This window comes from Pleurodeles waltl, chromosome 9, assembly GCF_031143425.1.
Source record: "Pleurodeles waltl isolate 20211129_DDA chromosome 9, aPleWal1.hap1.20221129, whole genome shotgun sequence".
NCBI classification, from domain to species: Eukaryota; Metazoa; Chordata; class Amphibia; order Caudata; family Salamandridae; genus Pleurodeles; species Pleurodeles waltl.
In genome coordinates, this window is record NC_090448.1 from 478,530,790 (window position 1) to 478,545,170 (window position 14,381).

At 40.8% G+C, this 14,381-nt stretch overlaps 1 protein-coding gene across 1 annotated transcript in view; it reads left to right on the forward strand.

Moving 5' to 3' along the window:
• ADSS1 (adenylosuccinate synthase 1) overlaps positions 1-14,381 on the forward strand; it is a 438,091-nt gene that overhangs the window by 359,690 nt on the left and 64,020 nt on the right. The window contains exon 9 of the mRNA XM_069207315.1: positions 8,896-9,050. Coding sequence (XP_069063416.1) covers positions 8,896-9,050 — 155 coding nt within the window. The remainder of the gene's footprint in view (positions 1-8,895; positions 9,051-14,381) is intronic.

Below are 14,381 nucleotides of genomic sequence, written 5' to 3' on the forward strand. Positions count from 1 at the left end.
ATAACTATCAAGATAAATGCTTGCCCCAGAGACCTGCATGACCTTAGCTAGAATGTTCAGAACCCTGAAGGACAAGTTCTTAAGAGTCCCAAGGTCTGACTAGAAAGCAAAAACCACCTTGGCAAAAATGTTCAAACCAGCCCTCTGTTGCATTTGGCTGTGAATAGGGTGATACTGTGGAGGCTTCCATAGTTGGGTGATAGCAGAATTGCAAGTCCAATCTCGAGTGTCCCAGATACATTTGGGTTTTACAACAATGTGTTTATTGCTCAGCTGGTTTAAAAGAACTAGATAGGTCCATCCATACCACTGAGTTCAATGTTCCTTTCACAAGACAGGCAGCCTGCTGTGAGTATATGATAAGTGATTAGATGACTTGAATCATAGGGGAAGCCCATGCTGGCTCTAGTTTTAAGTCAACAGAGAATTGCATTTTGTGACGTACCCTGATGCATATAAGGGAGGTAAACCAAACATTCCTGAATGTAGAGCTCTGTAGTCTAAATGCCAAGACTTAAGTCACATCTGGAATGGCTGTCACTTGGCATCTAAGCATTTACAATGCACAATCCTATAAAGTAGCCCAGCTGCTGGTTTCTGTTTAGAGATCTAGTCGGACCTCACTTCAGTACTTCTGCTCCGCACATCACCATGTGAGGACCATGAGTGAAAAAAGCAGGTCATTCAGTGTGCTTTAAACGTTATTTTTATTTTAAAACCCTACAAGTCTAGGTCTAATGCATAGATTCTTTCCAAGGTAGTTTGTAGCTGCAGAGGCCTTGTGTCCAGGCAATTCCACATTCTATCCACAGGCTCTCAGCTGCTTTACGCTGTATTGGAATAGCCGGATAAACGAGCTGATGTGTAATGTTGTCATAATGCACAATGGTAAATAAGTGCTTAATTTGTGAAAAAATATGGCAGGGTCCTAGTCAGGAGAACATTGCCCCTGCCAGCCCTGCCAGTGACAGCACTTATACAACTACTAACCATCACACTCTTATGAGTGTGATAATTCAGACTATTCCAAGTCCCCAAAGGCTTGGTTGGCATGTATTACCCATGTTTAATATATATTGAATCAATAAACAATTATTGTAGTACTCATCTCTAAGCTGGACAAACAATGATGCCATGTGGCAGACTGTCATAAGTGCCAGTGTTGACAATTAAATGCCAGTGCCCGGCCCTGGAAACCACCGGCTCAAATTAACCACTGAGTGTAATGAATTACTCACCAACGTGTCTCTTAGAAGATGTGGTGTGCTGAGACAAGACGTGATGGTATTATGCATTTTATTATCTGGCCGCTGCACTCACTGAATGATAGCAGAGAGTATTCAGGCACCTTGTTTCATGTGCACACATATTTCCTCATGCAAAGTGTGTGCCTTCCAATGTCTAAACCTTCTTCTTCAGCAGTGTCTCCTTTCCAAATTGTGCAGCCTCGCTTTTGACTCATGTCTACCCATTCACCATACTCCTCTCGAAAAAAAATAGTTTACCACATGTGTTCGTCATCTCAGCTGACACCAGAGAATAAACACTAAAGACTAGCTTCAAAAGAGCTTGTACAACCTGAACGCAGTTTCTTGAAAATTATATCAGGCGTTTCTTGTTTCTTATTACACTCATTGGTGCTTATGTTATCGACTTCAGAAGCATAAAAGGCTGAGTAGACTTGCTGAGAATTGATTCTATTAAAAGACTACATGGTTAAGCAGTGGTCTCTGCAGAGAGTGCCGTAGTCCACCAAGCCAGATTAGGCAATGAACAAAGGTACATTGTATCAGAACTGCTCTCTTACCACCAGAGCAGATTTAGGGCCTTACTTACAGATTGGCAGATGTGGGACATCAGGCAACCAGTCTTGGATGACCCGCCCTGCTTTTTATCGGTACCAATGACATCAATGCACTCTTATGAAAGCTTCTGGAATGTCTGCAACTTTTTATTGGATGTATGTCATCAACAAACTCTAAATAAGACCCTTCATACTTCCTGGCAGGCAGGAACAGTTTGAAAAGCCCTCAACCAAGCACTTTTCACAGAAAAATAACAGATATCCAACCCTCACACAAGATTGAGAAATTATTTATTTCTAGTGCAAATTCCAGAGCAGACTTCACTGTTGTCAGTGAGCATTGAAAGCCTGAGGCAGCTCTGTTGTCAGAGTGTCACCTTCTGGCAATTATTGGGACAAAAAAATTGCGATTTTATTAGCTTTTCTTTGGAGTGGATCATCCTATTTATGAAGGCTAGTATAGAGTATTAGGTCTGTTTCAGTTTCACTAACAGGGGCGGCCCCTCCACGAGAGCGGAGGAGCGTCGCTCGCTACAAAAATGCCCCAGAGCTGAAAAATAAAATGGTAATAAACTTTCTTTATTTGAATTTTATTTTTCAGTACCCTGTCCTGAACCGAGTGCCAGGACCGTGCGGGGCAATAGCTGCTGACTGACAGCAGCAGGGAGCTTTGCACTTGTTTAAAGTGCCCTTGTCCCTTTGTGGGTCGTCCTATTTATGAAGGCTAGTACAGAGATTTAGGTCTGTTTCAGTCTCACTAACAGTGGCGGCCCCTCCACGAGAGCGAAGGAGCATCACCCAAAGCTGAAAAATAAAATGGTAATAAACTTTCTTTATTATAATTTTATTTTTCAGTACCCCGTCCTGAACTGAGTGTCAGGACTGGGTGAGTCAATAGCTGCTGAGTAACAGCAGCAGGGAGCTGTGCACTTGTTTAAAGTGCACATGTCCTTTAGTGGATTGTCCTATTTATGAAGGCTAGTACAGGTTAAGGTCTGTTTCTGTCTCACTAACAGGGGTGGCCCCTCCACGAGAGCAGAGGAGTGTCGCCCCTCTACAAAAGTGCACCAGGGCTGAAAATAAAATGGTAATAAACTTTCTTTATTACCATTTTATTTTTCAGTACCACGTCCTGAACCGAGTGTCAGGATGGGGCTGGGCAGTAGCTGCTGAGTGACAGCAGCAGGGAGCTGTGCACTTGTTTAAAGTGCACATGTCCCTTTGGCCGGCTGTCTTGTGACGGCCAGCCAGACATGTGCACTTTAAACATCTCTAACCCAGCTGTCTTGGGACAGCTGGGTTAAAGAAAGCACAAGACTCCAGCACTCATGTGAGCGCTGAGAGAGCCCGCTCCCACCAATCCTGATGCTGATTTATGCTGATTACCAGCATGAAACCAACGTCAGGATTTGGTAGCTCTGTTTCCTGGTCCCGTGCCGTGTTGAAGCCATGACGAGAGGAGGAGGACGCCGTGAGGAGAGGGAGACCCATAGCAGACAGGTAGGTGCCTTTTCTTTTTTTTAAAGAAAATATTATTATTGTACCCCCCTGCCTGCCCTCCAGCTGTAAATAGAAACCATCCACTATTGTTCACTAAATAAGAAGCTATCAAGATAGATACCCATGGCTTAATGATGGTGACTCTTGGTAAATTGCTGGTTCCAACAAAACAGAGGTACAGTTTAGTAAATTGTGGACATAGATGGCTTTAAAAATTGTTTAATTAGCATGCTAAGCATCCACATGTGGCAGGAGTGCACATGCGTCCCGATGAAAATAATAAACTGATGTTTGGGCACTAAACATGTATTTGCCATAAGTTGAACATCTACTATTTCTCTACATTTTTTTTTCATGGCGATTATTGCAGTTTATTTGGGAAACTGTTTATTATCTTAAAATGTTAATCAAGTATTCGGTAGCAAGCTGTGTGTATTTTCTTAAACTGACAAGCTGATGTTTGGAGACAAAATGGCTGTATTTTCAAATCAAAATTGAATAAATGAGTTTGAGGGAGCCTTTGAAAGCCTAGCCTGTATGGTAATTTGTGTATTCAGCAGGCCTGTAAGGTCTCTGTATAATGAGCAAATAATGTACTGACTTAAGTTAGCCTGGCCACTGATGCCATGTTAACGTTGATTTACACATTAAGGTCAAAAAGCCACTGTTGTTTTGCACACATTGGTCCATATTTATACTTTTTTAGCGCTGCATTTGCGTAATTTTTTGACACAAAAGCAGCACAAACTTACAATATGTAATTGTATTTTGTAAGTTTGTGCCGCTTTTGCATCAAAAAATTATGCAAATGCGGCGCTAAAAAAATACAAATATGGGCCCATGTTTTCTCTTCTATTGCAGATGCTGTAACTTACCAAAAGCCTTCTGTTAGCTAGTGAATAGGCAATTGCCATGTATTAGAAAACTGATAGTGAGGTTCTTACCGGAAGGGGAAGAGATGGCAAGAAATCAGATTTGAGGGAAAACTGTCTGAACTACAAGGCATGGACTATGTATCATCTCGAGGATGTGATTCTGTAGTCTATTGTGAAAATGTGAGAAACTAAGGAGTTCACCTGCTCCCAGAGTTTGGGGAGCACTGATTGGGACATTGGGTACAGGGAATTTGACAATTGTTGAAAATCATATTTTAGCAGATTTGTATTAATGTGTGCTCAGAGAGCAGAGTAGGAGAATTAGGTATTCCTTCAAGAGAGACCTCACCCAAGCCTTTCCTGTTGCTCACCTTGGGGATTGGCACGCCCACTGATTAATAGCTGAGAATACTATTTCAGCCTTTGCTAATATCTGTTACTTGAGTGCTAGGACATCATGCCTATGCATTTTCTTTTTATTCTCTCATCAGAATGCTTCATTTGGGTTTCTGAAACTGACACCTTACCTTGTTCATTGAAGAAACTGATTTTAAATGCTTAAACTCCTATTAATTTAGATTAGGGACTTTATGGATCACTCCTGTATTTCTCTATTTTATTTGTAATACTTTCTAACTTGGTATTTCTATCTTGTATTGAAATACTGATTAATAGATTATTTGAATCTGTAATGGCGATAACTAAAATGTAATACTTACGGAATAAATAGCTTGAGCTGAATTAATTTGTTAATAAAACCCTTTAGCTCACATCATCTCTCTCTAGTAATTCTTGTGCGGCCCCAAATTGACTTCACTGTTCATGGTGTCTGATGTAAATGCTTACTCCTCCTCAATTCTCCTTGTTGACAAACAGCGATCCATACAACCTTTGGTGGGAGTCACTTAATGATTACACCCGCAAACTGAGATACAAAAATCACCGCTCCAACAAACTGCTGTATGAGACTGTAACTCTGTCTCATTGTACACTTGCTGAAATTGTGAGATTTGTGTATTTGCTTTATTGATTCATCCTCTCCCTACCATGGAGAGTCCCTCAATCTGCGTAACATATGATTGCGAATGTATTTGAAAGAGGCAGAATGGAAATATGAAACAAAGGGAATAGTAGAAGTGTTGATACTTTTGTGATAAATAGGCTATGTGAAATTACATTTTCTGAACTGCCAGTGGCATCTATGGCTTTTTAAACATTTTTGGGTACATTTTACGGAAAATGCCCCATTTTGCCATTATTTTACGCAATTATCTTCAAGCACATGAAGCAACATCACTGCTTGGAAGGATCAGGCGTGGCTGGTGTACAATGAAAATACTGGAATATTTCATGAGCGCCCTACCAGAACCTTTAGTAAATTTAAAACGCTGCCTAATTTTTTCAAAATGTTGTCAGAAGGAGAACCTCAAAACCCCTTTCGACAGTAAGATTCACATGCTTCTCTTTGGAAATTTACTACAGGTATTACTACAAGCACTTTTAAAGATCACAGGCTGCCATTAAGCGCTGGTGAGACTTCAGACTACCCTACCCTGTCGGCCATTAGTGGCCCAGCACTGATGGGGCTGGCCAATACCTAAGTCAGCAACGGCCCAGAATGGGGGTTGAAGTGGCCAATGGTAGAGGCAGCAGTGGGTGACAGCCTACCACAAAAACCCTGGGGTTCCAGCACTTATCTTTTTTAACACACCATTAAGCACTGTTTCATATTCCTACTTTTGACTTACATTTACTGTCCAATGTCTGTTTAAAACTTTGTCCTCTTTGTTGCACGTTTTCCACATTACATGAACCAAAAAGTTGTTTCTCGCCTATCAATTTATATTCAAGAGACAATCCTTTTCTTCATAGTTACACCTCTCCCACTACACCTCAGCAGTGCAATGAATTCAGTTAATATGGTAGCTTTGAGATTCCTCTGCTGTTTGGTGACATTGAAGATTCCAGAATATATATCACTTTATCAGTTACATGTCTAAAAGCCTAGAGGTAGCCCACAATTGCCAATACAAGAAGGTCATACATGTGCCACCATAAAGAATAAACTTGCAATAGGAGTAACCAAAAGGAATTGGAAAATAAAAAAAGACTTCTTACTGAAAAAAGTCTCAAAGCTTCTGCTTCATCTGCTAAACGGCCACTACAACTGTTTTCTGGCAACATACAGGGATGCAAACACAATGGCAAAAGTTCTTTGATTGTAAACGGAGAGCAAAGTTTGAGGAAGCTGGCTGTTGTTCATGCATGTGAATTGGTGTGTTTTACTAAGGGCTTAGTTGTGACGTACTCATAAATTTCCAGGAGCCATGTTTACTCAAATAAAAGTTTTTAAACTCAAATCTAATATTTTGGTGTCATCAACATTTCAGATAGGAGCAAGAAACCCAAGCTCTTATAAATAAATTTGTTAATCGGGCCCAGACTTCACCAATGCTAAAAATAGGCCAATGTGCTCACTTAGGGTGAGCCAGAAGTGCAAACAGTTATATTGAGTGAGCACCAACTAGATTCTGTACATTTAATTCGATTTTGTATTTAGAGAGTAGTAGTATTAACATGATCATACCCCTTCACTGAAGAACTAAAAGTCTGAGAAACATGAAGAACCACTGCTTTCTCGTGTTATTCCCCATTCATGCAACGTTTGTGTTGCGGTAACACAATTACAAAACCAATGGTAAATCTGAGAAGGCCTAACATTCCTTCGATGAGGGCGTAAGTAGTGTTTGTATGACCATTCCTACTAACACACTAAAATATTGGATTTAAAGGTATAAGGAGAGAAAGAAAAAGTCCCATTCTGCACTAATAGATACACTACATTTTTACACATAAACTATACAAATATAACAATCTCAGCCCTAGCAAAATTACATTTACTAGAACCACCCTAGAATGAGCCAAACGCGTATGAAGAAATTTACAAGCACCAAAGGACAAATCAGCAGTGGCACATGTAACTGAATGAGTTTTTTATTTTTATGGTTCAGTAACATTTCAATTGAAACACTACCGACGTTAGAATCACAATAGAATTTCACACTGGGCTGCACAGCCTTGCACACACCTGAACACCCATGCCTGCAAAAGCTAGATAGTTGTGATACACCAACAATCTGAGTCCCCATCCAGTCCCCATCCAAACCAGACAGGAAGTTGCCTTGCATGAACTAGGGCAAAGTTGGCAACCGGCCAGAAAAGCTTCACCTCATAGATGTACAGCTCCGCCTGGCCTGTGCGCTCATGGCACGTGTGCTGCTCCACGATTTCAGGAGGAGGAAAAGGCTAAAAGCAGGTCAGACAAGGAGAGCCCAACAACGAGGAACACCCTCCTCTACATCCACCAGAAGTGTATACAGATATCATCCCTATTCAAAGATATAATCACTCACCTACTACCCATTGGTAAACATCATAGCACACACCAAAAGAGGATACCTTTTACTGTGTCGGCTAAGATAAAGTTGCTATGTCTACTCCGATATTATGCTTTCAGTTTCCTTCCGAGTGTAACCAGAAGCACGCTTCATAGGTCACAGCCACCAGTCTGCACGCAACTGTGGCATGTCACGGATGAGCTTAGATTACACACCTTATGCTACCTCACTCTTCTGTAAGCAACAAAACTCAGAAGCCCAGAGAGTATCCTCTAGCATAAGCCTTCCTATACCAAACATGAAATAGATACTGCAACCTCAACATCCAATGGGACAGTAAGGTCGCATCCTCCAAATCCTTTCATCTATCATGACATGACCCTGCCATCCTGGATATTACTTCAGTATCCATATAGATGCTAAACACAAATATTAGGAGTTCCTAAGGGGTTAGTCACACATACCCAGTCTGATATACGAGGCTGAATGATTACAGTTAAAATTAGAAAGGTGTAGGTCCATCTGCTCTCCCACAGTGAGACTCTATAGAAAATCTAGACTTACTTATCTGTTAATATGTGTTTTCAATATTTTGTCAATTATGTTGTGCCATATCTGTATTCTGGTGTCAGTCTTCAGAGTACACACCCTTCCTTCCTTTCGGCCCTCAAGAACACAGTTAAAATGAATTTGTGTCAACTACCTATAAGAATGCCACGAATATTCTGCTGTAATTAGTGCTGGACATTTTGCACTGGTTTGTACATACATCCGGCCCTACAGGTTACCCCGGTAGGTCTTCCTTCTTTTGCAGCCTACTTGACATCCTTAGGCCCACATAACATCAGAATTACTTCAGAGGAAGGAAGCAGGCATGAGCATTTCCGAACAAAGAGGTTAAACTAAGCAGAGAGAAATCATTCCCTAGAAAAACCTTGAGCACCAGCCTCGGCTGTAGATTGGACACTTTGGTTCATTGTGCTGTTTCATGATGTTATTCCTACAGTGCAAGTTGAACAACTAGATAATAATTTCCGAGTCATGAAGCTCAAATGGAGAACATAGGCACCAATGTATTTTAGGGCATTTAATGAGGACCACAACCTGTATACATTTTTATATGCTAAAACATAATTGTATGTATGCTTACAATCATCTTGACAAAGATTGTTGAACAGCAAATATAAGCTAACCTGCATTTAGGGAGGTGGACATTTTCTTTGTGTCACAAGGATATGTGTTGAATCATTTAAATACATTAAAACATTTGTAATCATAGTTTGCTTTATACTAAATAATTTTAATTCATCTTTTTCAGGAACTTACCCATTTGTGACATCATCAAACTGTACTGTCGGTGGTGTGTGCACTGGTCTTGGTATACCTCCACAGTATATTGGCGAAGTCTACGGTGTAGTAAAGGCTTACACTACCAGAGTTGGCATTGGCGCTTTCCCCACGGAGCAAATAAATGTACGTTTTCCATTTAACACTGATACACAGTGTTCATTAAATATGGTATTTAACACATGCAACTGTGGTTCTGCCATCAGAAAAAAACATTGTTCTCTCTCCTTAGTAGTGTCTCTAGAGTCCAGAGCCTGAAGGATGATGCATTTTAAGCAGAATAGGTACTGATGCTCCCAGGCTGAGGAAAGTCATTTTAACTAGGGGTTGTGTTTAGTGGGTACTATCAGAGAAGGAAAGTGACTGGTTCCAAAATAAATATGGTACTACACAATGGACACAATCAAGATGCCAAAGCATGGGTTCATTCTGTGACATTTTGTCTCTATTCACTGCACCGAAGCTGTCTTTGATGTGATTTACAGGTAAGAAAATATCTACACCCAAATAAATACAGCAATTGCAAGAGTCTTGCAGCATATGTTTAATGCCAGTATTTATTTCTTTTGGTAATATTTATTTAAAATCACCCGAAATAGTCAAGATCATCAGTCTGCATACTATTATTGTACTGTACTACTTCACCAAGGACGTTACCAACAATCACCTGGATATTGGTGGGCAATATGTCGCTCCTCAAATATGATTGTTTTCATGTAAATGCTTTTTGTTTGCTGAGATTGTGAAAGATTGATGTTTGAAACCTTTTTAGCTCTATTTTGACAGAAGCTATCGTTCTGTTTGACTGTTGGATAATTTGAAGGGTGATTATCCTAAATCGCCTATACTTGATGTATGCCTGTTGTCTTCAAATTGACAATATGTCTGAGATCAATTATCTTGGTTGGATCACTACATACATGCACTTCTCACATTGTTTTTTTTCTACTAGCCCCCTTTCCACAGCCATCACCTGCTTTAATTCCTAATTCAGAATTTTTTTATTTTCATTAGTTCTTTGGCCTGATGTGGAATTGTGTGGTAATTTGAGCATGGTCACATCATGGGAGGCGTCATGGCTCCCTGAGGAGATCCTGTTAGCAACGTGCAGCGTCAATGAACGAGTTTGCACAAGGAAACGCTAAGTTTAGATGTCTTTAAAGAAATGCAAATGATCTTTCAATCAGTGGTCGGTTGCAAAACACAATGAAATAAATGTTTAATCTTAAATTTAGTTTTAGTTTATTTAACAGTTTGATATCTTGCCAATAAGGTAATACAACCCTTACATTGGCATACATTAAACTAAAAGAACAGAATCTTTCTTAAAAACCTTAAATCGTCATAAGTAAATTACTTTGCGCCTATATACATATACATCTACAAAACACTGATCATGAGTACAAGTTCTTTTAAAAACCACTAACAGGAATTTACCTATAGTATGACAATATCCTTGTTATTTGTGCAAATTGCAATTGTTTAGGAGCAAAATACGCTAATCATACATATGAAATATTCTAAAAACCTACAAATATGAATTTACCTATAATATAATAATCCTCCATTATTTGTGCAAATTACAGTTATTTAAACGCAAAATTCAATTATAGCAGGGACTCAACATTTGTTATAGAGGGTAAATACTGTAGAAGATACAACATGGCACATAAGTGCAAAATATTCTAAAAAAACACAAACACAAATGTAGCTGTGGTATAACAATATCATTATTATTTGTGCAAGAGCAGTGTTTTTTTTTTTTAGCAAAATACAGTTAACGCAGTGGATAGAGGACCGCACCTTCTCAATTTAAAAGAGCAAGAACCAAAATCAATTCTGGAGAATAAATGCAGTTTATTCTTCATATCTTATAATATCTTATGATATGCTAAAACACTAATCAATTTGTCAAGACTCACAATTTATCGGTAGATGAATCAGCCCTCCACATTCCATAAGAATGAATCTATTAAAATAAATAGCAAGTTTGTAAATGATGACTACATTTTTTGACACATTTTATAAGCGGGAAAGTCAGGGACCATGGCCGTAGAAGGTCTCAATTATTAAATTCAAATCTTTGTGTAAGTAATAACCAGTGGAAGCAATATAAGTCGAAGAGAAGGATGCTGTCCTACTCAGTTTGTGTAGAAGGTGGATTTGACATTGTGCTCTTTGCGCTTTTTGAGGTGTAAATTATGCCCTCTAGGAGTAGGCTTAGGTAAATGCAGGCTAAAAAGTACTGACAATTTTTACTTGAATCCGAAAGGACACAAAATGTAACCTGTTTCTGAATTACCTCAGGTGACAAAAAATAAAATGTTGCTATCAAAGATATGTCGCCTGAAATCATAATGGCTACCGTGGTTCTTAATAATTTGTATTAGTATAGAGCACTCTCCTGAAAATCATGCCATTTAAACAAAGTTTGCTCCATTATTGATAATCGGAATCTCAGTTTTTATTTATTAGTTCACACCCTACAAACTACCTCCTCTGTGCAAGTCCATAATTTAGTAATTGCTACCAACGTCCTGGTCAAATGGCAGAGCAGATGGCCGTCATATACATTCATGTAGGTGATTTGTAATTAAGGGCGCCCTGGACACTCAAATACAAATTACAAAGCAAATAGAAGAAATGAAGCACCCTTTAATGAGTATTACTCCAGCCATAGAAGTATTTAGGCAATCTTCTTCCTATGGGAGTGCTGCTGATATTAATAACAGAGGTAGTATACTTATTTTCCGTTTATACGAGGTCTTTGAGGAATGCTTACCTGTAGATCATCTTGAAGGTTCCAATCAAAAGGCTACCACTTACCTGATGCATTGGTTCTTGTTGATTGGAATTCCGTCCTCGAGGGGGGAGCTCTCTTAACCTGCAAAGTTATTAACCAATCTTTACTGCTTTTCCAGCAAAGCTATTGCAAAAGGCAGTCATGAAGCAAGTTCAACCCATTGTGGAACTAAACCACTTTTTGAACCCTTTCCTGGCTGGCATTTGGCCAGGCACTAGCAGGCAGTTATTCACGCTGCGAGACCCCGATGACCTCAGACAAGAGGTGGCTGCCAGTGGTGTTGAACTGCTTGACTTAAACCTTTCACCAGCCTTTGATATCACCATTAACCCCCTTCTCCTGGATAGGCTGCTTCCATCAGGGATTCAGGAAAATGTACTCAAATATTTAGCAATCTTCCTTATTTGCAACTCATGGGTTAAATCCCTTATATCACACAGTCCAGATCTTTAAAAGCATTGGCTCAGGTTCTCTGCTGGGATGCTACCTCTTCCACATCCTATTTGACCCCTATATAGGGCATTTGACCCTGCTTTTACATTACAGGCAGTCAGATTCTACATTTAATCAGACGAATGGCAACTGATGTTTAAACTTGCCAGTCAGAAGTAAATAAAGATCAGGAGTGTGAGCTGGCTGTGTTAAAACATCTTGCCTGCCAACCATCCAAAGGTGGAAGTCAACCAACTTTGTTTTAACTTAATGTAACAAAAAAAGAGCTGTTTCTCTCAAATATAGAGTCCCATAACCGAACAAGGCCACTGGCCAGCATCATTGGCTCCCTGTCCCACTGTAGCTAAGGTGGTAATAACTAAGGGGCTTGTTGTTGATTAGGACGTTGGAAAAGCATGTAGCCATTGCAGCAATCGACTGTCCTACCGCCTTAATTCACGCCAGAAGATTTTATCATTTTTAGCATCATAGCCCCATGCAATTCTGATGGATTATACGCTATTTATCTTGTTCTCCCTTGTAGGAAAGAGCACACTTTTTGGCATTGTTAGCCCCCACTATTTGCCTGGTATCTGATGTGATTTAGACTGAAAGTACACCGTGTTCCTGCTAGCCAGGTCCCCAGTGCCATATCTCTTTCCCAAAACTGCACAGTTGTTTCCACAATTGGCAAAACCTTTAGCACCCTCTCTAAATCCTTAGTAAATAGACCCCTTAGTACATAGGTTCTGAGGTACTAAAGAGAGTCCCTGAGAGCTACAGCACAAATTGTGCCACCCTAAGAGACTCCTCACCAAGCACATGACAGGCTGCCTTTGCAGGCTACATGTCTTGATGCAAACAAAAACAAAAACACGACATGGCACCCAACTTCAGTGTCATCTTCTCTAACACTGCATGTGAGGGCATATCTGCACGGGCAGAAATGCCCCTGCTATGTCTTTGTCAATTCTCCAACATAGAAAGTGACCAGAGAAGCCATTTTAAATGCATATGCTGGACACTGGTTAATGCAAGTTCCCCAGCTACATGATGGCTTCACTGAAGACAGGGATGTTTGGTATCAAACATCTCATATTGGTGAACCCACACTGACGTCAGTATTGGATTACCAATACGTGCACCCAGAGGGCACCATAGAAGTGCCCCCCTGAAAACCTACCAACTACTAGTGTGTTGACTGACTGGTCATGACCAGTTCAGCCACCTTAGCCACATTTCTGGTCCCCTAAGGTGAGAGCTAGCACTCTTGGAGGCCAAAGACAAAGCCTGCACTGGGGAGGGGAGGGGAAGTGTGTTGTCATCTCCTCCAGGCAGGATGGACATTCCAGGGCAGGAAGCTTCAAAGGCCTGGCCACCTTTGTAATGCAACCCAGGTCTCTCCAGATGGTGGAGATGACCAAACCCCTCCCCCCTGTTCTTACCCCACTTCTTGGTGGCAAGACAGGCGGGAAAATTAGTTAGATTTGGAGGTGTCCTCACATCATGGCAGTACCATCCTTAAGGTAGACGTGCTGAAGTGGACATCACTTTTAAAATTCCTCCATCTTATTTTTGGATGGAATTAGACCTCTAGGGTCAGGGTTATACCCTCTTCCCAATGGAAGTGGTCATAGAGAGGGTTTACTCACCCTACAGGTGGACAACCCATTTGCTGCCGCCTGGCACTCCTTGTTATGCCCCTAATTTGATTATTTAGGTGGCACTCCTGAACCCAAGAATTCAGATCTTGATGACCTAAGAAGCCCAAAGACACAGAAGAGCTGCAACAGCAGAAGAAAAAAAAGAAGCAGCTGACCTAGTATGAACCCCAACGGTCTGTCTGCAACTCTCAATGGACTATGCACAAAAAGACAGCTTGTCCTGCAGCCGAGCCTCCAGAGACCCAGGAGGACTGCCTGTCTTTGAAAAAGACTCAAGACTCCAGTGAGCAGTGGACCTGCACCCCCAAAGAACTCCAGAGAAACTACTCTGCAGCCTCCAGAACCACAAAGACCCTACACCAGAAGTCACCAATTCATCTGTCGTCACCGACACGTTTTCGAGTGGAGCTCCAGTGCCAGCAAGGTTCCCCAGCCCTCCCAGATTATGAGTCCATCATGGTTCCACCCATCATAGATTCCCCAAAGTCACCTGCAGCCTGTACACACAGGCCCTCCTCTTCTTCAGCCTCTGTGGTGAGAGAAACCAGACACCTGAAT